Source organism: Sarcophilus harrisii, chromosome 3, assembly GCF_902635505.1.
Source record: "Sarcophilus harrisii chromosome 3, mSarHar1.11, whole genome shotgun sequence".
NCBI classification, from domain to species: domain Eukaryota; kingdom Metazoa; phylum Chordata; class Mammalia; order Dasyuromorphia; family Dasyuridae; genus Sarcophilus; species Sarcophilus harrisii.
The window spans coordinates 401,453,693-401,479,940 of NC_045428.1; the positions used below are offsets into that span (position 1 = coordinate 401,453,693).

Here is a 26,248-nt window from a genome sequence, read left to right on the forward strand (position 1 = left end):
CATCAATTTGTACAAAATGGCCCAAGGCTTTAAGTGACTTAACTGGAGCAGTTTTTTCATCCTAACTCCTTGTTGGAAATTTCTCAAACAGGCTAAAAGTTCTTAACCTACAAACATTTAAAAACACAATGCAATTCTAAAGCCCTGCTTTTAAAACAAAATCAAAGTGCAAAGTCAAAAGAATCACAGGACTTGCTGCATGACAGTTTACTGGACTTCTTTGTTTCTTAGCTCTCTCTACTCAAAACCATCCTTCTACAGGTTCTGAAGTAGACCTTTCAGACTTCATAATTGTTGAAATACAAATCTCACTGCCTTTTTAGAAACAACATAAGAAAACCAGACTATAGCTCCTAAATCAATCAAAAATATCAAAAGATTACAATACACATGTTCAATATATAATAACAATTTTAGCTAAATCCTAAGGTTATGCTAAACTATTCTGAAATACTTTTGGAAGAATTGTGATAAAGTAGCTCTTTATGTGTCTACTTTTAATTAAGCTAGTGAATAATTCCAAGTGACAGACATTCAATAGAAGCATCCTTTACGTCATGAATAATCAGAGATAAGTATTCATATAGAGACAACTAAGGTTTAAAACTGTCACAAACAGAAAAACTGCATACATTCACACCAGCTCTTTGCCAAACACCATCATGGCAATTTCTTCAGTCTTTCTAGTTTCTCAGGTGATGCCAATTTTTTTCACCTCCTAAATTTACCATGCCACCTCTTTTCATATATAGAAGGGGAAAACTGAGTTTAGAGATGAAAAAGGATTAAAGGGAAAAAATAGGCAAAAAAGAACAAATATATGGAACAAAAACATGATAGGAAAAAGCCACTTTATAATTATAATCAGTAGTAGAAAAGAATGCCATTAATATAATAAGGGGAAAAAATACTAAATAATAGCAAAAAAAATGTAGATGACAAGAAAGTAGAGAAAAGTTTGACTATGTTCTGGTCCTTAAGATTTTCAAGGACGCATAAAAGTGAAAAAGAAAGCTATTGTGTGAATTTATTTTAATTACAGATGCTTCAATGAGGATAGAGTTTACATATCACTTCAGTAAAAAATTTTTTAAAATAAAAAATAATGGAGAAATTTAAATTATTCTAGAGCTTTTCTAAGCAGGTCAAATAAAAGCTAGCAAGATAGTTTGAATCCTCCTATAAATGATATCCAATAATATTTCCTTCTTTGGTCTTTAATTTAAATACTGAATTGTTATTGTTCAGTTATTTCAGTTGTGTCCAAATCTTTGTGATACCATTTAGGGTATTCTTGGCAAAGATACTGAAATTGTATACCCTTTCCTTCTCCACTTCATTTTATAGATGTGAAACTGAGACCAACAGTGTTAAGTGACTTGGCCAAGATCACATAATAAATACAACCAGATTAAGGCCTGATTTGAACTCATAAAGATGAATCTTCTTGACTCTAGGCTTAGAACTGAGCCCCCTAAAGACCCCAAATACTGAACAGGACACAATATTCCAAAATGACTGAAATTAATTATACCTTGTATGGACCAATTAATCTTCTTTTTATGTCCAGTCTATAGCCTCTGGATTGTTCAGCATCACCCATGTCAGTCACACGTAATCGGAGAATTTCATAAACTCGCCTAGCATGTTGCTAATAAGTGAAACAAACAAACAAAAAAAAAGCAAGGTGTTTTAAAAAAAATTCTTGAATGCACAAATATCCTCAAGGATTCATCATCTAATTTTAAGATTAATGCTGTAAAGAAACTTGAATTTGCTATGTTCTCTATTCTTCCATTATAGTTACAGCAAAGCCACATTAAAATACAAACAATGTGAAAACTTGGAAGTAGGAAGCAAATACTTTACCTTTAGTCTGCATAAAGCAAAACAAAACAACAAAAATGCAGTCTCATATAAACAAAATTTCCAAAATCTTAACCTGAAGAGCTATGATTTATATACTATTGTGCTTATTACAAATAACTTTTAAAGCAAATCTGTCTTAACTTCAATTTTAACACTATTTAAGATATCTATTTTAAAGCAATAAAAATGAGCTTTTAAAAAGGAAGACTTTCACAATTCACACAAGAGTACCAAATCATTCCAAATAAAGTAAGATTTAAAAAAAAAATCATTTTCCCATCATTTCTCTATTTTTAAAAAATTAGCCTCCCTAGGCAATGAAATAAATGTCTTTTAGTTCCTAGAACAATCCAGAATTTTTTTATATAAATTATACTAGTGTTTCCTAAAATGTACTATTATACAAACTATAATTCTTGTAAGCATGTTGGGTGTAAAATGATCAGCTTATATTTCAAAGTAGAATTAGAATATTTTTTGCAAGTTAACATTCCTCTAGGGAATCCCCATTACTGTCACAAGTCTAATGTTATGAATTCTCACAATATAGGTTTACACTGTAAGTAGGTGAACTGATTAATTTATTTTGAAAATATAACATTAAAAATTACCAAATTTTTTAAAGAAGATACTTGTCCTTTATTTTTCTACTACCAAAATGTTTGCGATCATTTTTAGCAAAGGAAAACACTTTCTCTTTAAAAACTAACAAAGCATATATATACATATATAGTAAAAACCTAAGTATTTACTGAATACTAGCTTTTTATCCAACACTATTCTAACTCTTCATCATCAAACCTATAACTTCTCTTCTCTAATATTACATTTTATCTAACTTTCTAGGTTCTCCCGAATTACCTTGGTAGCTCCATCTTGTTAGGGATCTTTCTTGCTTAATTTGAACAGATATATACTGTATCTTTCTTGCCTCCCTCCCACTCTACCCACAATATGGATAAGCCCAACTATTTTTCTGCTTTTTTGGTTACTTTACTGTCTCTTTTCTTTGAGGAATCCTGCCAGGACTACTCAAATTAAAAAGCTAATAGATCTATAATAACTTTTCATTCCTAGTAACTTCCTAGAGTGGGCTTATAGTAGACTGATTGAAAAGTCTAAGAACAGGAGAAAAAAATTTTAGTTCTGTTATTAACATAACATAACATGTTGTATCTGATCAATCTTACAATCTGAAATTTCTTTGTGCATCATAAGCTAATAAAAAACTGCAACTCAAGCTACTCAAATCTGCAAAATGAAAAAATTAATATCTAAAGGAGTTACTTATAACCAATATATTTGTCATTGAAAAAAAAACATTTAATGCTTCTCTCACATCAATTATAGACTCAAAAGCCAGTAAATTAAAGATCTATTCGACATTAAACTATTAAGGCAGATATTTGTATCTAATTATTTTAATGCAAGTCTATAAAAAAATTATCCCTTATTTTCTCATGTACTAATTGCCTTCTCAGAACACACTACCAGCAATTCTTTATTCCTCCCAATGCCGGGTCCTTTAAATAGTTTAAACTCTGAATTAAAAAATATTTTAATTTTGTAAGTTTATGTCCACAAAAGTTTCTAGACTGTATTTTATGGTGGATTCCATGATCTCCCAATCCCAGTTATATAGAAACTTTATCAAGCAACAACTAAAAAATTTCCTTCTATAAGACAAAAATTAACACTTTAAAACAAGGATGAAAGGGAGAAACCCCTCCAGCCAATTTCTGATTAAAACATCATCACTCATTTCTACTCTAATATATTCATTGCTAAAATGTTAGTTTGCTTCATAGGCAAAAACTAAAAATGATTCTCATTAAATTGTCAAGCCTAAACAAAATTTAAATAAGTTAGCTATTTTGAAACATAAGAAAAATAATTAGAAATCATAGTGATAAAAAAAAATTTTGGAGCATTAAATCATATGCATCTTAAATATTTGCATGCTTCTATGAATGATGAAGGCTTTACACCATTATACTTTATGAGCTAAAGTTCAAAACTACTGCCAGAAAGGAAATAATATGTGAAAGCTATATTGTGGCTTATTTTTTTTTGGAGGATGAACATATAGATATATCTAATTTAAATTGTCCTTTTCTTTTAGTAGTTTACAACACATTTGCAGGGGGCAGCTAGGGGGCACAGTGGATAAAGCACCGGCCCGGAAATCAGGAGAACCTGAGTTCAAATTTGACCTCAGACACTTAACACTTCCTAGCTGGGTAACCCTGGGTAAGTCACTTAACCCCAATTACCTCAGCAAAGAAAAAGGAAAAAACAAAAACAAAAACAAAAAAAAAAACCGCATTTGTTATCTCTTGGAAGAAACAAAGAATTCTGAGTTATGAATTTAAAGTACAAAGGAACTCTCCAGCTTCTGCCTTAAGTCCTTTACATGTAAGCAGTGACATAAATGCTATTCTAAACTTGACATTGCTTGAAACAGCTGTGTTTTGCAATATTTATAAGTTGTTCATACTATAATTGCTGAAGTATGCCAGTTCCTGACAGCAATGTAATGATCAAATGTACATACTAATCAATATTTTGCTATATATTTATCAATAATTAAATATAAAATCTTCCCTACTGTAATTTAAAATACCTTGTTTATTTTGAGTTTCTGTTGTGCTTCTGTCACCATATCTTGACTGAATCCTTGCATTAACTTGTCTGGTGAAAAGCAAGGCAAATCTTGGCAAAGCTTCACAAGTACAAAATCTCTTAGTTTTACATAGTTTTCAGATGGATCTTCAGCTAAGGAAATAAAGTCAAAATGATAACATACTCAAAAGAATTTTTTTTTATTCTGAATGATACATTGTCTAGTTTAAAGATTCATAAGAATATATGAAAGGTATAATGTAAATGGTTTTTGAAATACTTTTTTACAAACTACAATTGTGCTTAAGCAGTAAAATTTCCCAACTTAGCCAAATATTAGACCTGAAATCCTTTATAAATCTAGGTAATAATTATGACCTAAGTGTCAGTCTTTTAAAATATTACCTTATGTCATACTGTTGTCACAAGCAGTCTTGGTTTTCATATTCACTAGACTAAAAACATAAAAGGCACACCACCAAGTAGAAAGAGATGGAACAGCTATTTGAAGGTCAGCCATTCACTAATACATGCCCAGTAAGTCAATTAATTTTAAATTCTGTAATGTATGTAAGAAGAAAGTTGTTCAGTACTTACCTGCTTATAATTGCATTTACAATACAAAAAACTATCCCATAAAAATTATCAAATTTTTAAAAACTAAAACAGTTCTATTCAGCATAGGAAAACAATTATTTAAAGATGACAAAGTAATGACATAATAGCATGGGAAAAATTGTATTATATTGGAATGTGAGTATTGATCACATGGAAAACTATTTCCTCCAGTTTGGTAGCTAGTGCACATCTGGCATTCAGCTTAATAATACATTCACATCAAAGATTTCTATGCTTAAAAAAGAGAACATGGTAATCTTTAAATTTTCTTTCCAACACAAATATTTAACACATCAAAATATCAACTACCTATCTCTAACTCACAGAATTACAAATTCACAATGTTATTATATAGTTACATCTTTACTATGCTCTCTGCAAACTGGCACTATGAAACATTTCAGCTTTATATATCACCTTCTCTTATCCAAACTAATAAAGGCCCACAAATTAATCATTCTGTCATCTATTTTTTTATGCTTAGCATTACTTTTAAATGGTTTTACTTCTTCAGTTCTAAAGAATATAATGAAAGATATTTTTCAAATATGCTGCTATAATCTTCACTCATGTCTAAAATATATTTCTATCAGAACATAATCATAATCTCATAAAAGATTATGAAAAATTTCTGAGTCTGAACCAATAGTAAAGTAAAAAAGGACAGAATTTTGATCATGTAATCACATACTAAAAACCTTGTGTCATTGTACTATGATCACAATCATTTGAGGTTTTGATTTCCACTGGCACAAAAACCTTAAAAGGTATGGGAGCTATGAGTCTAAATTGAGTAAGAAACAAGGAAAAGGAAGATATGCATCACCTATCATCCCAAAGAATTATCAACATTTGGGATGCTTAAAATTCTAAAAAGTTCTTATTTTTAATCCTTCCTTAATTCTACCCCTCTTCTTTCTGGCCCTTATGCTCTCACTCCTGGTCTTCAGGCAGTACATAATTCCTTTCATGTTATCTGTGTAATAAATCTATGTTAATTTTAGACTATAGTGGACAAAGATCACATGACGTTATTTTAAACTTTTATACAAATGTATGTAGTATTTTGAGACTATTCTTCCAGAGAAAAAAAAAGAATTCAAATTCCATCATAGGCATGATGACTACAGTCAAGATCAAAATCAGTCAGAAACAAGTGACTTTTAAACAATTTTCAGCACTCCCAACATAACCTTTCAAACTATCAACATAAATCCTTTTTGTTTTCTTACTAAAAATGAATATGAAAGAATAGTATGCCCAGGCAAAGAAATACAGAAGACCCATTAGTAAAGCAGTCTGGTTCAAGAAAGCGAAACTAGACTGTCAGCTGGCCTATAGGCAACAATTAGCAGTTAAGAAAATTTGCATTTGCTCATGATATTCAATCCACTAACCACTAAGCCTTTCCTATAAATATACCTATACCAACTAACTCTAATAGAGAATGCTAACTTCAGATAGGAATTAAATAACAATTAAAATATTTGATCAAAATGAGAAAAAATAAAGGCTAATTTCCAAGTTTTTCTAAGATTGCTTGCATATTATGAAATTTATTTTAAAAATTTAAATACTGACTTAAGATCCAGACTTTTCAACATAAATATTTTGTCCAGGTCATTTAGATTCTGAAAACTGGTATAAAAAAAGCAAATAAGACTAAATATAATAAATATAAAGCCTATTTATCAAAAAGTAAATCTGATATAACTAGTAGCAACTAAGAATTCAATAAGTATCTCGACATGTTTAAAAATGTTTACCTTAAGCAAAATTATAAATTTTAAAAATGAAGAGTATGTCATATTCCCTTCTTCAAGTTACATTCAATTGAAAGGTCACTTTAAACTATGCAAACAATCATTACCATTTTAGCTTAAAATAATCCCTCATAGACTGATTACATTTCAGATGTGGCTCAAAAGGGCCATGCTGCCTCTCAAATTTTCTTAAACTCTGTAACTAATGGTAAAAGTGTTAGCTTTAGTGAATTTCTAGTACCTCCTGACCCCAACAATTTGGCATGTCTGTTTTTTTTAATCAGTTGCTTTAGTGCCAAAGAGATAAGCAATATATTAATAATGAAAACACACTAAAATACAGATTTTTGTAAGATTCATCAGGATATGCATTAGAGGAGAAGGTCAAAGTTTGAATTTTTACAAGTTAAAAGTATAACACTTAACAATATAAGTGCTTGGTTGTAATAAAAAAAAAAGCTTCTTTTGCTCGGTTGTAATAAAAAAAAAAAAGCTTCTTTTTAATAAAATGAGATAGGAAAATGATATATTAGAAAGGGAAATAAGATTAAAGCACAAATTAACCAAGCATAAAAAAATTAAATGTAGGATTCCAGGAAATTCTAAAATATGCAGTTCTTGTAGGAAGGGATTTTTAAAGGGCATAAATATACTTACATTATCTTGTTACTTGTGAAGATGGTAACTTTATTTTCATACCAAATTTTATTTCTATCTTCAATTTAGATTTTAATATTAAGGAAGATACAACTAACTTTTTTAATGTTATTCTATTCCTAACTCAAGAGATTATAGTAATATACAAAAGAGTATTTGTGATAGACAAATATCCTCAAAATGAAGATACTACACACTATTTTTACATTTTTATTCTAACACAGGTATGAGGTATAATGCAAAATCTTTTTCTAGAAAGAAGATAACACAGCCACCAAGATCAAATTTTAGTTAAATAATAGTCTAATATTGGAGCCACAGACCTAGACACAAAAGCTATGTAAGATATATATATTCTGGGATCCAGAATCCACTGATGGTCAATAAGATTTCATTTTAGTAAATAGAGCAACTCAAATCTGTAATCTTTAACAAGATACCAGATTAAAACTGCATTAATTCCTTGAGTTCCAAACCATCAGCAAATCAGAAGGATAGTTATCCATTTTTGTAGCAAATTATTATAGTTTATACTTCAATTCTCTCCAGTTTTAGTGAATTCATACTTAGCAAATATCTTTCAATTCTTCCAATTTTGAATTCCTACTTTAGTAGCTACAATGACAGCAAGATGAAATGATAAGTCATCTCTCCATATGCTTTTGAGATCCTTGTTGAAACAACATGTTTTCTAGTAGATTACTTTAAAATGGCAATTTGGAATTTGTTTCACATCAATTTTAATTTATTTTAGATTCAAAGTAAGTCCATCTTAATATATGGTGTTGAGGCTTTCTTGTAAATGAAATTAAATTCTAGAACACATAAAAATGAGAGGGTTTGACTAGATTTCCAAGGGTCTTAACAACTTTAAAAATCTATTATATTCTATTTGTGAAAATGAACAGTTGGTTTGCCATGGCCAAATAATCCATCACCTCGTGGCCAGAAATTGTAATAGCATTTTTCTTTCTTTTTCATTTTTTTCTCATGGTGTAGTCATCAATTTATTTCCTTGACAACAATTCCACAAACTACAGAAAAAGAGTAAAGCTGTATCATTTTACTTCGGGTTGAGTTACTCGCATTCTTCCAACCTACTTTTGCTCTTCAATTTTAATGATACTAACATAATACTTGAATAGAAGAATCCAATAGTTGAAATCACAGATTAAACAGTCAAATCTATTTTTATTAGTTATTCTAGTCATAGCATTCTGTGGGTAATTAATAGATTGATGTTTGTATCACAAAGTGGCTCTGCAGTTCACTCATTCTATACTTTAAGTGGCTTTATTCCTCAAAATTGTAAAAACATAATAAAAGGAATATGAAAATTATTAATCATGTATAAATTTATCATATATCATATTCAAAATAATCTTTTCTTTGTGTTTAATAAAGGAGGAAGTACCAAAAAGATATTGAAAAACTCAACTTTTCTATGAGTAACCTGATCAAATAAAAAGTTACAAATAAATCAACAATAATAATGAATTGTGAATTTGGAAAATGCTTTCTATTAAAAACACTTTATACAACTAACTAAAAAGATATAGCCACTGTCCCCTAGGAGCTTACAATCTAAAATGTCCTACACAGACCATATTGCCAGCTGAAGTCTTAATTCAACTGTGACAGATAGATAACACAAAATTTAGCCACTTAAAAGTAAAATTTTTTTTAAAGTAACTTAATCTGAAGGTAAGAATAAAAGATATACATACCTGTAATATCAAGAACTACAGGAGAAGAAATGTAATATCTATGAACTGTTTCAAAAAGTTGGGCACCATGGCCTTCACCTTGAAATGGAGGCAATATCAACATCTGGCTACAATACAGAAAGAAATCATTTTTAAACTTTTTTTAAAGGACACCATTTGAAATCTGAGGTCAATTTTATATGATGAACAACTTAGAAAGTACCAAAAAATCATTGAAACTTTATCTCAAAAAAAAAAAAAAAAGTTAAAATTACAATGATAATCAAAACATCTTCCCTATTGTTTCAAATGGCACAATGAAATAAATCAGAGCATACCCACTGAATAATAGTGATTTTTTTTAAACAAATCAACACCATTATAACAAGTATTGGAAACTTCAGCAGTTCCCTCTTCTGAAATAAAAGACAAGGCACGTGTTACACTGCCAATTACCTTACACGTGGCCGGGTTTTGTCTGGGTACACATAGTAATTATAGACTGTCATGTAGCCTACGGTCGCAAAGAGCGTAGCTCCATCCTTATTATACTTCTCAAATCTGCAGATAAAACAGAAAGCCAAGCAGGTCAATTACAGTCGCGCTCCCATGCAGTGTCCATTTTCTTTTCCATTCTCTGACTGAATTTTCAGTGTCAGCAAGCTACTCTGTGAGGGCCCAATGGATACACCTGCTATGTTCTGAATGTACAATTCACTTAATTGGTGTGCAGCAACTTGGATAAATCAGACCTCTTTACATCACTTCAGTGCACTTGCCTATTATAAAGATGAATAGGTGGCAAGTAAAAGAAAACACAGGCAAAGCTCATTTTACTGTTTAAGCCTACATTCAGGGCTCTAACGGACAACAGCATTTAATTCAGCTCTATTCTCAAGATCTCCCAAAGCATAATGAAGGAAAACTCAAGCCTGATAAACAATAGTTTTTCTTTCCTGGGAAAAATATCATTATATTGTCCCAATAATTGGCCCGCCACAATTAAAATGCAGGCTTTGTGGAGGTAATAAGGTCGACTGTTGCTTTAGAACTGTACTTACACTAGAAAGTAGTTCCATCTTTCATCATCCACGTCAATAAAGCTAGCAGTTTCAATAAACCACATCAAAAAGGTCTGAAGCCTTTCATGATATTCTCGAAAGCCTGTACATGTCATGTCAGCCTAGGGAAAAAGCCAAGAAAAGTCAGGTGAAACTCATCACAGAGGTAAGTGAAAGTCTGTAGAACACAAAACTGTCCTGTGGGAAAATGTCTGGGAGCAGAATGCTCTGATTAAGATGTGTATACACCCACACACCCTCACACCCACACACTCTGAAAAGAACTTTTTGTAAATAAGAGCTATATTCTGCAGTCAAGAATAGATTTACTGAAAATAACTTTCAGAAAATTAATAAAAAATGTAAATTTAAGCTAAAGAAATATATAGTTTTATTCTTACCTTGTATATTTCATAGGTAATGTTTTCTCCTGCTTCCTTATTGTGAACTGAGTATGTATGAAGTAATGTGCCAAAGGGTTTAAAATTAACTTCCTTTTCCAACAATGAAATAAAATCATCTGTGTTTGTACAAAATCCTGGAGGAATGATTTCTCTAATTTTGCTCTCCACATCATCTGCCTAAGGATTAGACATTAAAGAGGAATGAAAAATTAAAAATAAAAATTTCTCCGTAATATTAGCTGAAAACATTCAAAACCTTTTAGCATAAACAGGACTCACAAGACCAAGTAACTTCAGTTCATGCTATAATATATAATTGAAAGCAAGGATGTAAACATGTAATAAATTGAGATTGTTATGTATAAGATCATCTATCTAGTCATATCTAAAACCACAGATCAAACTATTCTCAAGTAAACAGATATGCTGTGATTTAATAAAAGAAAGTCAGAAAGCCAATAATATTTTTCCTGGTTTTGCAGTCATGAATACAATATGATTGATCTGACTATCCTCCTACATAATCTTTGAAGTTTACCAACTTTAAAACTTTGGAAATTGTGCTAGATAGGAAGAGACCAACATGTTTCTCTATTCAAGAAAGAGCTGCCTTCAGCAATAGGATAAAGCTAATGACTGAGCAAATGAATAGAAATCTCATAATGAACTCAACTACCCCATACATAAAAAAAAATTAAGGGTTTTTGAAGAGATTTAATACAAGTGATTTCTGACAAAGTTACTTTAAAATGTATATCAAAATTTTGGGAATACATAAACTAACATAATAGAAGTGTGTATATAATATTCACATATACTTTTGGTGATTTCTATAGAGTCAGATTTATGGAAGAAAGAAAAAAGCAAGTCTTAACAAAATTAAATTCAGAGATTAAAATTACCCTTGTTAAACAATCCTGGTGAATGTTCAGACTATCAGCTGAGCAGACTTCATAATCCTTTTCAAAACCCCAAAAGACCACTTGATTGAATACATTTACTACTTCTCTTTAACCATGAATATTTGATGAAGTCTCACAATAAAGTATTACTGCTTCTCACCAGGCAATAAAACTTAATGAATTGGTCTCAACTTAACAAAACCTTACCCCTCAATACAGTCCCTAAAAGCCTGACATTACATTCAACAAAATGAGCTTGCATTCTATTCAAACTTTTTTCTGAACAATGAGGCCAGGTTTTTACTTAATGGAGTTTGCCGTGAGTTCAGCTGTAATGTTTGTATTGTATCTATTTCCACAAGGACTGACACAAGAACACTTTGTGTTAACTTACTAAGCAGCTCTTTCACACCGTTTACATGCATGATGGGTATTAGTTCTAAACCAAGACCCTTGCTACTTAGCATTCAAAACAGGGAAATTAAGATGCTTAGAACAAAATACACTACAAAAGGCTAATACAACATGCTACTAATTCCTGTCCTTTCAACCATCTTTAACTAAGTAGAAGCAATGCACCTGCAGATGAATAGCACTTTATCATCATTCAGTTACAATTTTAGGATGGAAAACCACGGATGGAGTTTATCACAAACAAGTTGAATTTTCAATGCTTTGGTACCACCAACATTTATATTTAACTTGTTTTCTATCTGTAAAAAAGAGCTATTAAACAATTAGAATATAGTGCTACAATACTTTGCCCCAAGCTTACTTTTAATACATACATAGTCCCTGCATCTGATTCATCATCAAGATAAAAGAAGCTGAATTTACCAGAACATTTTTTTGTTACTTTCTAAACAGGATTTGATAAATATTTCTCTCTAAAACTACTGGCTAATCTGAACAACAGAGGAGTAAAGGCAAAACTTGGGATTCTACTCTACACTATAAATGCAATTTAAGTAAAGATTATTATAAAGAAAAAATGTTATTTTTTGTAAACCTGAATCTCTGGTAATTCAAATACAAAGTATTACTGATTAATAATTTTAAGTTGGGTGGAATAATTAAAGGTATTTATAAAGTTCCCAACTTGAATAATATTTTAAAAAGTCAGTTTAAAGACTTTGTAAACCACTTAACATTTTACCTCCCAAAATTCCTGAGATACTTGTTGCCTTCTATACAGAACATACATTCATACAATATGATCACTTTGCACTTTTGTACTAATTCTTTCAATCACTTCAAATATTTTTTAGTTGACACTCCAGTTATCATTCCAATAAAATAGCTGTAAAGATCACCTAGTTATGCTAGTGTTGAAAGGACACAGCAATATCAATTTTATTATGTAGAATTTTAAGCCCAAAGATTTTGACCTTCAAGATAATAGATTGTAAACTATAATAAATGACATCAATTAACATCAAAGATAACCAGATAAAACGTTTTAAGACAAACACCTAATTTTAATCCTTAAAATGTTAAAAAGTGAATAAAAGCCCTTACAAAGGGCAAGGTTAAATATCCTTGAAGTATTAATTTCCATTTCGTAATATGACTGATTACAATGCATTTATCTGGTTTATATAACAAAAATTCACTGTTAAAAACTGAATTCATACTTCCTCCCGGAAAGCTATAGGACAAATTTTAGGAGCATTAACTGGGATTTTAGTGTCTATTTAGTTTTCTAGGGAAAACAAACTGTACACATAACCATGTAACTTAAAACTTATTATTCACATACACATATGTACAATGAGAAAGTACAGAAGAAAATTATTTGTTGGGTTAACTGAGTTTTATAGTAAAGGTTAAGCCAACAAGATCATCTTTTTGTTTCAAGTTATTATAAAGTATTTCATTAAAACAGCTATTTATTTTCCTTTGTTAGTAATTAGTATATGGTGAATAAAATTTACTCATAGATTTTGCATTCTAAATCTCAATTATGTTTGCACAACACTGTAAGATAAAGTTATCAAATTTCCAACATTTTTAATAAAGAATAAAGATCTCCTACTTAATATAAAAATGTCATGAAATCCAACAACATTAGCTGTGACTTTAGCATCCACTGACAAGCAGAATGGTACAATGGAAGTAGTGCTGATCTTAGGGAACCAGATGCCCTGTGTTCAGTTATAAGCTCTGCCACTTACTATATGGATAACTGTGAACAAGTCATTTCTTTGGTCTGGTCTTAATTTGCTCATCTGTAAAATAAGGTCATCGGACTAAATGGTTTTTAAGGCCCCTTTTCTAGCTGTAGAGCTATGATCTTATGTTAAAGGAAAAAGATGGCAGTGAAAAACTATGAATTCAATATTAAGTTTAAAGTGAATTTGTGTCATCTGATTAATCATATCATCTATATACATTTGAAAAGGAATAATAACTGAAAGTAAAAACTTCCTAACAAACCTCTTATTCAAACTGCATATTCACTAGAATTCAATAAAGAACAAAATGAAAATGCTTGATACATATGGATTTGTGGAACCCTGATAATAATCTTACAGCTTCTAAGTTAGGAATCACTGACTGAGAATACATTTGTGAAAAGGTTTTTTGTATTTGCCTTTTTAAGAATACACAAAGCTTGGTTTCCTAACATTTGAGTTCTCCTGAAAAAACTGAACACAGAGCAAAAAACTAAGTTTTTTAATTTTCTGGATTATCGTTAATGTTTTAGACTAAATGATCTCTAAAGTACTTTACAACTTTAAAATTCCATTTTACACAATGTAGTATAGAATGTACATATAACAACACAGAGTTTAGTTTATTATGGTGCTATGAATAAGCTATGTTAGGACCACTACTCAGCCTTACTCTGGTCTAGGGTAAGGTAGTAGAAAATAAAACCAGTGGATTCGAAATCAGAATAACTAAATTAAAATCTTAGTTATCTCAATTACTATCTTGGGCAAAATTTCCTTATCTATAAAAAAGAAGTATTAAATTGAATATTCTCGGGTCCCTTCTAGTTCTAAATTCTATAATTCTCTACTATTTACATGAATATAAATATATAGTAGTTTCTATATGACTAATTTTGTTGATATTTAAATGCAAGACATCACAATCTTATTGCTTTAAAAAATGTACCATCTAAACTATGCTCAAAAAGTTTGATAACTTTTATCAAACTATGCATACTCTTTGATCTAGCAGTGTTACTACTGGGCTTATATTCCAAAGAGATCTTAAAGAAGGGAAAGTGACCTTTATGTGCAACAATATTTGTGGCAGCCCTCTTTGTAGTGGCCAGAAATTGCAAGCTGAGTGGATGCCCCTCAACTGGAGAATGGCTGAGTAAATTGTGGTATATGAATATTATGGAATATTACTGTTCTGTAAGAAATGATCAGTAGGACAATTTCAGAGAGGCCTAGAGAGACTTACATGAACTGATGTTGAGTGAAATGAACAGGACCAGGAGATCATTATATACTTCAACAACAACACTATATGATGTTATATACTTCAACAACAATACTAGAGGATGACCAGTTCTGATGGATCAGGCCATCCTCAGCAACGAGATCAACCAAATCATTTCTAATGGAGCAGTAATGAACTGAACTAGCTATACCCAGAAAAAGAACTCTGGGAGATGACTAAAACCATTACATTGAATTCCAATCCCTATATTTATGCACACCTGCATCTTTGATTTCCTTCACAAGCTAATTGTACAATAATTCAGAGTCTGATTCTTTTTGTACAGCAAAATAATGTTTTGGTCATGTATACTTATTGTGTATCTAAGTTATATTTTAATATATTTAACATCTACTGGTCATCCTGCCATTTAGGGAGGGGTGGGGTAAGAGGTGAAAAATTGGAACAAGAGGTTTGGCAATTGTTAATGCTAAAGTCACCCATGTATATATCCTGTAAATAAAAGGCTATTAAATTAAAAAAAAAAAAAAAAAAAAACACTATATGATGATCAATTCTGACAAATGTGGCCCTTTTCAACAATGAAATGAAACAAATCAGCTCCCAATAGAACAGTAATGCATTGAACCAGCTACACGCAGCAAAAGAACTCAGGGAAATGAGTGTAACCTACTACATAGAATTCCCAATCCCTCTATTTTTGTCCACCTGCATTTTTGATTTCCTTCACAGGTTAATTGTACACTATTTCAAAGTCCAATTCGTTTTGTGCAGCAAAATAACTATATGGACATGTATACATATATTGTATTTAATATATACTTTAACATATTTAACATGTATTGGTCTACCTGCCATCTGGGGAAGTGGGTGAGGGGAAGGAGGGGAAAAATTGGAACAAAAGATTTTGCAAGTGTCAATGCTGAAAAATTACCCATGCACATATCTTGTACATTTAAAAAAAAATGTACCATCTACCTCTAATTCTTGCAAAGTATATTTGCAGTTAGTAAGAAGAAAAAATAAGAAGACATTATGAGGTTTTATTATTTGACTGAAAAGGAAACAGGATCAAAAACGTTTGAAAAAAATCCAATATTCTTATTGAAGAATCATTCATAAATAGCTGATCTGCTCAGACTTGCTTACATCAGAATAATATTTTTATTATGTAAGCAAAAAGAAACCCAAATTAGGTGAACCTTGATAATTTTGCTTTATCACTTGCAAAATAGATTTTGTGTTAAAAAGTACTTATGGCAGCACTTTTTGATATAGCAAAGAACTGGAAACTAACAGGTACCCATTGATTAAGGAATACCCAAACAAATCATAGCATGAGTGTAATGAAATACTACTATGTCATAAGGAATTATGAAAAGGGGAGCAGCAGCTAGATGGCACAGTGTATAGAGCACCACCCCTCAAGTCAGGAGGACCTTAGTTCAAAAGTTCAAATCTGACCTCAAACATTTAACAATTCCTAGCTTTGTGATCCTAGGCAAGTCACTTAACCCTCAATTGCCTTAGTTAAAAGAAAAAAAGAAATGATGAAAAAAGACCATTAGAGAAACCTACAAAAAATTGTTTAAACTTCTATTCATACATTGCAGTAAACAGAATGAGGAAAATAATTTATACAATAACAATGTTTACTAATCATGACTTAAGAGGACCAATGATGAGAGGTAGACTCAAGATGCAGAATGAAATATATTTTTGACTACAGACAACAGGTGAATTTGTTTTCTTAACTACATCTACTTGTTAAAAGGGTTTTGTTGTTCTTAAAAAATTGAAACTTTTTAATGCACACAAGAGAACAGAAGGAATGCCAAAAGAAAATACAAACATTTTAAAGCACTGAAAATTATCTGCTGGGTGTATATTAATATACTGAAAAGGAAAGGCAAGCTCTACATAATAAAGATTCCGTTTCATATACAATCCTTTCTTTGTTATAATGTTCATTTTGTTTGCTGTTTGTTACATTTTTTAAAAAATGTATGCGTTTAAGCAGAATAAGCACTAGTTTATCTGCAAAGATAATCATTAAACATGAGGAAATCCTAATTACAATGAGAGAAAAAAGTAAACTCAATTTCAAATGATTCTGAAGGTGTCTCATTTCAGTTTACAAAAAGAAAACAGACAACAGTGCCAATATAAAGGTTAAATTTTTTTAAAATTTAAAGAATAAACTTTAAAAATCAACTTAAAAATCAAAATTAGCAGTTCTCTGTGGCTTACTGATATAAGCCATGAGAAGAAAAACTAATGCACTTAATTTTTTGAAGTGATTTCATTTAAGTGTAACTACTGGCAAAAACAAACCTAAAAATATGGTGAGGAATGACTAGTATTATTTTAACTCTGCTTTCGGATTATCAAAACTGTGCAAAATCTTTGATACAGGAGTATCTACTGGGCCTGTATTCCAAAGGGAGCATAAAAGAGGGAAAAGGAGCAACATGTACAAAAATGTTTGTAGCAGCCTTTTTTGTAGTGGTAAAAAAAACTGGAAAATGAGTGGATGCCCTTTAGTTGGAGAATGAATTAACAAGTTATGGTACATAAATGTTATGGAATATTACTGTTCTATAAGAAAATATCAGTAGGATAATTTCAGACAGGCCTAGAGAGACTTACACAAACTGAGGCTCAGTGAAGTGAATAGAACCAAGAGAACATTGTACTCAGTAACAACAAGATTCTACAATGATCAATTCTGATGGACTTGGCTCTTTTCAACAGCGAGGTGATTCAGGCCAGTTCCAGTAGTCTTGTGATATTAGAGAACCAAATGCACCCAGAGAAAGGACTGTGGGGAATGAGTATGGTCTACAACATAGCATTTTCACTTTTGTTGTTGTTTGTTTGCATTGTTTTCTTTGCTTTTTTTTCTTTTTGATCTGATTTTTCTTGACCAGCATGATAACTGTGGAAATGTTTGGAAGAATTGCACATGTTTAACATATATTGGACTACTTGCCATCTAGGCAGGGGGTGAGGAGAAGGGAGGAAAAAAAATTGGGAATATAAGGTTTTGCAAGGTTGAATGTTGAAAACTATCTTTACATATATTTTGAAAATAAAAAACTTTATTTAAAAAACAAATGAACAACAAAAAAAAAACTAACCAGCAGGATTATTTCAGAATATCCTGGTGAGACTTGCATGAACTAATGCCAAGTGAGAATAACATACATAGCAACAACAAGAATATATGATGATTGATTCTGATAGACTTGGCTCTTATCAACAATGAGGTGATTCAGGCCAAAGTCAATAGATTTGTGATGGAGACAGTCACCTACATCCAGAAAGAGGCTTATCGGGACTGAATGTGGTTCACAACATAATACTTTCACCCTTTTTTGTTGTTTGCTTGTTTTGTGTTTTCTTTCTCACTTTTTTTTCCTTTTTGATCTGACTTTTCTAGTGCAGCATAACTGTGGAATATGTTCGGAGCAGCTAGTTGGTGTTGGAGATAGGGCACCATCCCTGAAGTCAGGAGGACCTGAGTTCAAATCTGGCCTCAAACACTTAATACTTCCTGGATGTGTGACACTGGACAAGTCACTTAAATCCCAATTGCCTCAGGAAAAAAAAAGGAAAAGAATTACACATGTTTAACATATATTGGAGAGGAGGGAGAAGGAAGGGAAAGAGAAAAAAACTGGAACATAAGATTTTGAAAGGGTGAATGTTGAAAACTATCTTTGCATATATTTTGAAAATAAAAAGCTATTATTTAAAAAAAAAACAAAACTTTATGGCTATTCTGCTATTTTAAAGCCATTTCTAATTTCTACATTGTAGTGTGCTTTCTAGAGCCCCCAAATTGAGGTTCCAAAATGTACTATCTGAACTAGCTCTGGAGGATCTTGGGACCAGCCCAAGTCCTTGGTCTTAGTGGAAGAGTAAAGAAAGCAGGAGAACCACGAGAATGGTCAAAGATGGGAGTCCATGTATTTCAAGTCCTCTCAGCCCCTAAATACCTTAGTATGATATCACCACAGCACACTGAGCATGTGCCAACTACAGAACCATTACATCACCATATCACCACAGCACACCGCTATGGATACGTAAATGCATCCTTACTGTAAATATCCCTTGCTTCAAGTAGAACATAGGTGGTCCCACCCTCCTTGACTTCTGAGGAAGGCCGAGAGCCCTTAGGGGAGATGGGGAGCCAAACCAGACATTGTCAGCAGGTTCCCTCTGGGCTGAAGGGTCTTATACCTTACTCAGAGTTCCCCCACTATCTGCGGCCTTCTACACTACATGCCAAATTAACCATTTGTTGCTTTCTATGAAGATTTTCAACATTCAAAATAATTATGGAATAAAAATGTTCTTCAGTTTCCTTAAAGACAGAACTAGATTTCTTGGCTGCTGCCCCTATCTCTATTCCTACTTTGATGCTTTTTATTTTATACACCATGGCCTTTTATTTTTTATACCTTCTTAATTAAGAGTCAAAATGATGCCTAGCACTCTAAGTGCCAATTTCTCAATGTAGTTTTCAAGGTTTTAAAATAGCTTTAAAATTCAACTTTATTTCCCATATCCCCTTAAATAATATTATTCCTAGAAGGCTATTCACAGTCCTCTACATATGTCATACTAATTCTCATATTACTATGTATTGGTTCATAATTTTTCTTTCTACTCAGAAAAATTTTCTTTCAATTTTTTCACAATGCAATAAAAAGTGACTTACCTTAAATCAAGTCAACATGATAGCATTTAAAAAAAAAATTTTAAAGTACTCCTTCTAAAAACAGTTATGAAATGAGGATGTCCACTACCACTTTTACTTGAAATGAAATTTTAACAATTGCAATGACATTGAAAAAGGTTATTAGAGGATCAGATAGACAATGATAAATGAGGAGTCACAGAAATATTGTAAAGATGACAATATATTCTAATTTTAATTAATAGGACATGAAATCAAATCAAATAATTCCCAAACTTAGCAAAAAGTAATTACAAACAATAAAATTCAAAGATAATGGGGATTATGGAGGGACAAGCACAATAGTGAATTACATAGAAACTACATACCCAGAACAACACTGAGTGACAGAATTTAGCAAAATGAAGTAGGATTTGTAAAAATAATTTCTGTTACCCAACAATTACAGTCTAGGAAAAATATGCCTAAATTATATTTATAAAAAAAAAAAAACTTGGTGGAAAAAAATTCATAGCAACTATACTTATAATTGCAAAAAAATGGATGAAAAAAATGTCCATCAATGAGGAAGTCTTCTCTCCCTCCAAATCTAGCAATTTTCAAATTCTAGCTCATCTTACCTGTTTCAAAAAGCTTTCTTCAATTCATAACAGTTTCTCCTATTAATGGCACAATAAGTATATTCTAGTTTGACCCATATTAATATTCTTTCTAGATTATAAATTTTATAACAGCAGATCATATTTTGTTACATTTTCATCAGTACTTCATACAATTCTGGAGAGTGCTAAGAGCTCAATAAATGCTTGATGATATAAATATAATTTAATGATCTTGATACATGTCCTATCTAGGCAACATATTAATTTATACAAAAGATAACTCAAATACTGGAAAAAATATAACCTTGTACAATTCCTAAAGAAAGAGGCAAACACTAAAAAAATTCATTGAACTTCAGATTTCCTTTTTCTCTTTAAAAAAAAATTTAAAAAGAAGATGGCAAAGGGAATGTTTGAACACATTTAAATGATTTTTATGACCAGAAAAGAATAAGACACTCTATAAAGTAACTTGGAATAAAAAAACATTGATTTCTCAGTGAAAATGTATTTCCAAATGAAAAAAACAGGTTTTCAAGCATGGAGCAATTAGAAGTCAATGTAAATACATAGCTATTTTCATTGTATACAATATTTGAAAGATTTATCAATAATTAAGTCAATATTTCTTTTCAAAGAAATCAATTTAGCTCAGTTAGTTTTACAACTAAAAAAAAAAAATGCCCATAGACAATGAGTTTCATGAGAATAAAATACCAATAGCCTTTTAAAAATAACTAACTTGACTTGTGTTTGGATGATTTAATGACATTTAATTATGAAAAAATATATTAATAAGACTTCTGTGATAAATTCTAGCTAATTTAAGAGTGCATCTTTTCAAAATGGGGCAACTCCCATACTGGATATGAACAGTAATTAAGGAGTCAACTTAGAATGAGTTCAAGCCTTACATATTTGGCTGAGTCACCTAAGGCAGCCAGCTAGCCATTCAATCAATAAATATTTATTACACAACCGCTATGTGCCATACACTATGCACTGGGGATACAAATGAGGCAAAAGATAGTCATGATCCTCAAGGAATTCACAATAGAATTAATGGAAAAGACAACAAGAAAATAAATATGTAGAAACAAACTATAAACAGGGTAATAAAAGGAAAGCTTCCTTCAGAAAATAAAATTTTAGTTGGGTCATAAAGAAAATCAATAGAGATGGGAAAAAAGAACATTCCAGGCATGAAAGGTAGCTAGAGAAAATTCTGAGTGGAAATTTGAATGTCTTAGTTATAGAACAGCAAGGAAGCAAATATCATATCATCAGATTGAAAAGTAAAAGCTGAGAAGTAAAGTGTAAGAAGATTGAAAAGTTAAGAAAAAGTAGATTATGAAGGGATCTGAATGTGAAAGGGAGCAACAGAGAGTCAATGTAGTTTATTGAATAAAGGAGTGATATGATTGGATTTGTACTTTAGGATGGATTGGAATAGTGAAGAAACTTGATACAGACAGACCTATCAGCAGGCTATCACAACAGTTAAAGTAGGAGGTCATGAAGGTCTGGACGAGAGTAGTGACAGTATCTGAGCAAAGAGGTGGGTATATTTGAAAGATGTTAGAAATGTGAAATCAACAAGCCTTGACAACAGATTGGATATGGGAGACAGATGAGAGAAAGTGAGAATGATACCTAGATTGTGAGCCTGAAGATGTGAGTGACACTCAGGTTGTGAGTACTGAGACTTCCACAGGAACAAGAAAGTTAGGAATGGAGTAGGGTTCAGGGGGAAATATGAATTCAGTTTTGGACATGTTGAATTTTAATTTATGTTCTGGAATCCAGTTCTAGATGTCTAAAAGACAAATTGAAAACACAATATTAAAGTTTGATAGAGAGATCAGAATAGGATAGGGAGATGTAAAAATCATCTACATAGGGATGGTAAATATCAATGGGAACTGATGGGTTCACCAAGTGAGGTAAATATAGATTGAGCAGATAAGAGGATACAGGACACAATCTTGTAGATACCTATGATTAGAAGGTATGATCTAGATGAGGATTCAGCAAAAGAGAATGAAGAATGATCATATCAGCAGAAGGAGAATCAGGAGAAATTAGTGTCCCAGAAACTTAAGAGAGAAGAAGAGAGTGATTAACAGTAACAGAGTGCAGAGGTAGAAATAAGATCGAGAAAAGGTTGCTGGATTTGGTCAATGGTAACTCCAGAGAAAGAACTATTAGTAGAGTGATAAAGTTGGAAGCCAGATTGTAAGGGTTTAAGAAGAAGTCAATCTAATTTATAAGAAATCAAGCCATTTTCCAATTGATAAATGGTCAAAGGATATGAACAGACAATTCTCAGACAAAGAAATTGAAACTATTTCTAGCCATATAAAAAGATGCTCCAAGTCATTATTAATCAGAGAAATGCAAATTAAGACAACTCTGAGATACCACTACACACCTGTCAGATTGGCTAGAATGACAGGAAAAGATAATGCAGAATATGCTGGAGGGGATGTGGGAAAACTGGGACACTTATACATTGTTGGTGGAATTGTAAATATGTCCAGCCATTCTGTAGAGCAATTTGGAACTATGCTCAAAAAGTTATCAAACTGTGTATATCCTTTGACCCATCAGTGTTACTACTGGGCTTATATCCCAAAGAGATTTTAAAGGGAAAGGGACCTGTATGTGCAAGAATGTTTGTGGCAGCCCTCTTTGTAGTGGCCAGAAATTGGAAACTGAGTGGATGCCCATCAATTGGAGAATGGCTGAATAAATTCTGGTATATGAATAGTATGGAATATTATTGTTCTGTAAGAAATGACCAGCAGGATGATTTCAGAAAGGCCTGGAGAGACTTACATGAACTGATGCCGAATGAAATGAGCAGGACCAGGAGATCATTATATACTTCAACAATGCTACATGATGATCAATTCTGATGAACGTGGCCCTCTTCAACAATGAAGATGAACCAAATCAGTTCTAATAGAGCAGTAATGAACTGAACCAGTTACACCCAGGGAAAGAACTCTGGGAGATGACTATGAACCACTACATAGAATTCCCAATCCCTCTATTTTTGTCTGCTTGCATTTTCGTTTTCCTTCACAGGCTAATTGTACACTATTTCAAAGTCCGACTCTTTTTATACAGCAAATTAACGGTTTGGACATGTATACATATATTGTATTTAACTTATACTTTAACATATTTAACATGTATTGGTCAACCTGCCATCTGAGGGTGGGGGGAAGGAGGCAGAAAGTTGGAACAAAAGGATTTGCAACTGTCAATGCTGAAAAATTACCCATGCATATGTCTTGTAAATAAAAAGCTATTAAAAAAAAAAAAAAAAAAAGAAGAGGTCAAGAGAAGAGAAAGTGAAAGTACTTATATAGATGGTCTTTTCAAAGAGTTTGGCCACAAAGAGAAAGAACAGCTATAAGATGATAGAAAGCATAAAAGGATCAAATTAGCTTTTTCAGCATGGAGGTGACATGGGCATATTTATAGGTAATAGAGAAGGCGCTAATGGAGAGGGAGAGATTGAAAATAAATGACAGAACGAGGACAATAAGAGGCAAATCTATTGAAAGAGACAGGATGGAAAAGGACTGCTTGAGCAAAGAGTAAGGCCACCTCAACATGTGAGATTGGGATAAAGAAGGAAATAGTGGAAGAAGGCATAGGAGTGATATGAAATAAGAAGGGGGAGAAGAGGAAACTCATGACAAATGGCCTCAGTTTTTTAAAAATAAAATATAAGGCAAAGTTCTTAGCTGAGACAGTGGTAGGAAAGGGAGACACAGTAGGTTTAAAGAAGGGAGGAATATATTTGGAAGAACTATTGTAGAAACTGACATAGAAAGTTGATAAGGCAACTAGGATTGTCCAACAGCAGTAAGGACCTGGTATGATTTCTTTGAAAAAAAATTATAGAGTAATTATGGAAATCTTTCAAGTGAAAGATAAAAAAAAATACGTTGAAATTGGTTAAAGACGCTAGAAATATAATGATTTGTGACGAGAGGGCATGGACACTGGTATCGTTTAGTCAACCACTGATTAGGAGAAAAAGGTAGTGCCTGATATTAAACTCTGATTTTACAAATCTGATGTATACTCTTTAACAGGGGTAAAAATGAAAAAAAAATTGCATGCTATGTTATTGCTCTTTTTTTGAATAAAAAAAGTCCATTTCAGCCTTATAGATCTCAATGAAAATTGAGAGAAAAGCTTTTGTTGTTAGAAGATGCCTTTCCTGAATAGAATAACATTAAAACAGGTGAAAATTAAGTTTGTTAGGGCCTAAAGGATTATGACTTTGGCAGGTGAATTCTACAATATACCCAACAGAAATTATAGAAAGGAAGTATAACTCTGTGTTATAAATGTATGAAATATAAACCTCTCAATTCATCTTTTTTTTTTTTTAAGGCATAGGAAGTCAAGAGATTGGTTATATAAAAGATTAAGTCTCAATAAATCAGAAAAAAGGAGCATTTTCAAAAAATAAGTAAATATTTTTAGAAATCAGATAAAATAAAAATTGTTTACATTTCAATTTGAAATAGAAAAACACATACTCAAAATACTCAATTTCACTCCTGCCCTAACCTCTTTCTGTCTGGTTCAGTTTTGTTTCAATTGACTTTATTACCTATGCTTATGAGACAATGCTAATAACAACAATACTAATTAATAAACTCATTATTAAGTCAGAAGAAATAAACATGAAACTAGTAACTGATGAGAGAAATTAGAAAAGTAGTTTGCAAGCAAAGTTTGAGAAAAGAGAATTTAGTTATTTTCTTCTACCCCTTCAATTCCTTTATATTACATAAAATGTACCACAGTAAAGGTTCTCAGTAAACGATTTTCTTAATCCACAATCCAAAGGCAATGGCAATAGAACCTAAGTGTTTGAAAAGAAAATACAACCTTGACATTCCAAAGGCAAGATAAAACTGTATAGAAAATTAACTAAGAAATCAGATGGAGAAAGAAAATGTCTACATAATTTAATGAGTAGTAGAAGTGACAACTGATAATTTAGTATATGTAATCTAAAAAGTAGAGAAAATAACCCTCTCTTATCTATGTTTAGAATAATGTAATATTTTAAATTTTAAAACATAATTAAAAATACAGTAAAAATATAAATTTAATTCTGTTTTTACCTCTACACAGTCGAAATTCTCACTAACTTTAGATGCATACTCAATTCGGAACAATGTTGACAGGTTACCAGCATTATAGTACAAAATGATCTTAAGACCCTTGTAACCGAAGACAGTTTCACTAGAAGGAAAAGAAAAGCAGCAATCAAGAACCCAAGAGAAACAAAATATATATATATATTAACTATCTATGAACACTTTGAATGTGCATGCATTAAAAATATTTCTCACTGTTCCTATAAAAACAAATAAACTTTTATAAAAATCATTTAAGTAGCCAGACATTGCATAAAAGTGGTAGAAAAGTTGAACCAGAATCTAACCAATCGAAATACCGCAAGTGGTTCTTCAATTGTACTGCTTCCTTCTACCAACTTTCCACCTCTATAAAAAAGGAAGTAATCATATCCTAAACCAAGTCAAGAAACCAGGAAGTGAAATGATAGTACTCATCTTTCAAATAAATGTTTCCAGGGACAAACAAAGTCATTAAAATTTCCTGCTGAATTCTTCTAGGTAAGATAAATTAGATTAAGTAATTTTCGATAAAATTTCAGTGCTATGAGAGAGCTCTGAAATGTATTTACAAGAAACAATGACAGTTCCAAAATTCTTTCTAAGCTATTCCAAAAGAATGTGGGCAGACTTTTGTCCTACTTTCAGAAACTCAATATTGGTGATATTAAAAGGAAACATAAGTTGACAAGGAATTAAGACTTCATTTAAATTTAAGTCAGTAAGGGCTGAGTTACTCCCT

The 26,248-nt window shown here is 31.5% G+C and overlaps 1 protein-coding gene across 1 annotated transcript in view; it reads right to left on the minus strand.

The window, feature by feature from the left end:
• The window catches only part of HAT1 (histone acetyltransferase 1), an 88,336-nt gene that overhangs the window by 19,434 nt on the left and 42,654 nt on the right, over positions 1 to 26,248 (minus strand). Inside the window, exons 4-10 of the mRNA XM_031960464.1 lie at positions 25,492 to 25,612; positions 10,698 to 10,877; positions 10,297 to 10,418; positions 9,692 to 9,796; positions 9,257 to 9,363; positions 4,493 to 4,644; positions 1,535 to 1,651 (exon numbers count right to left, since the gene is read on the minus strand). Of these exons, the coding sequence (XP_031816324.1) occupies positions 1,535 to 1,651; positions 4,493 to 4,644; positions 9,257 to 9,363; positions 9,692 to 9,796; positions 10,297 to 10,418; positions 10,698 to 10,877; positions 25,492 to 25,612 (904 nt within the window). The remainder of the gene's footprint in view (positions 1 to 1,534; positions 1,652 to 4,492; positions 4,645 to 9,256; positions 9,364 to 9,691; positions 9,797 to 10,296; positions 10,419 to 10,697; positions 10,878 to 25,491; positions 25,613 to 26,248) is intronic.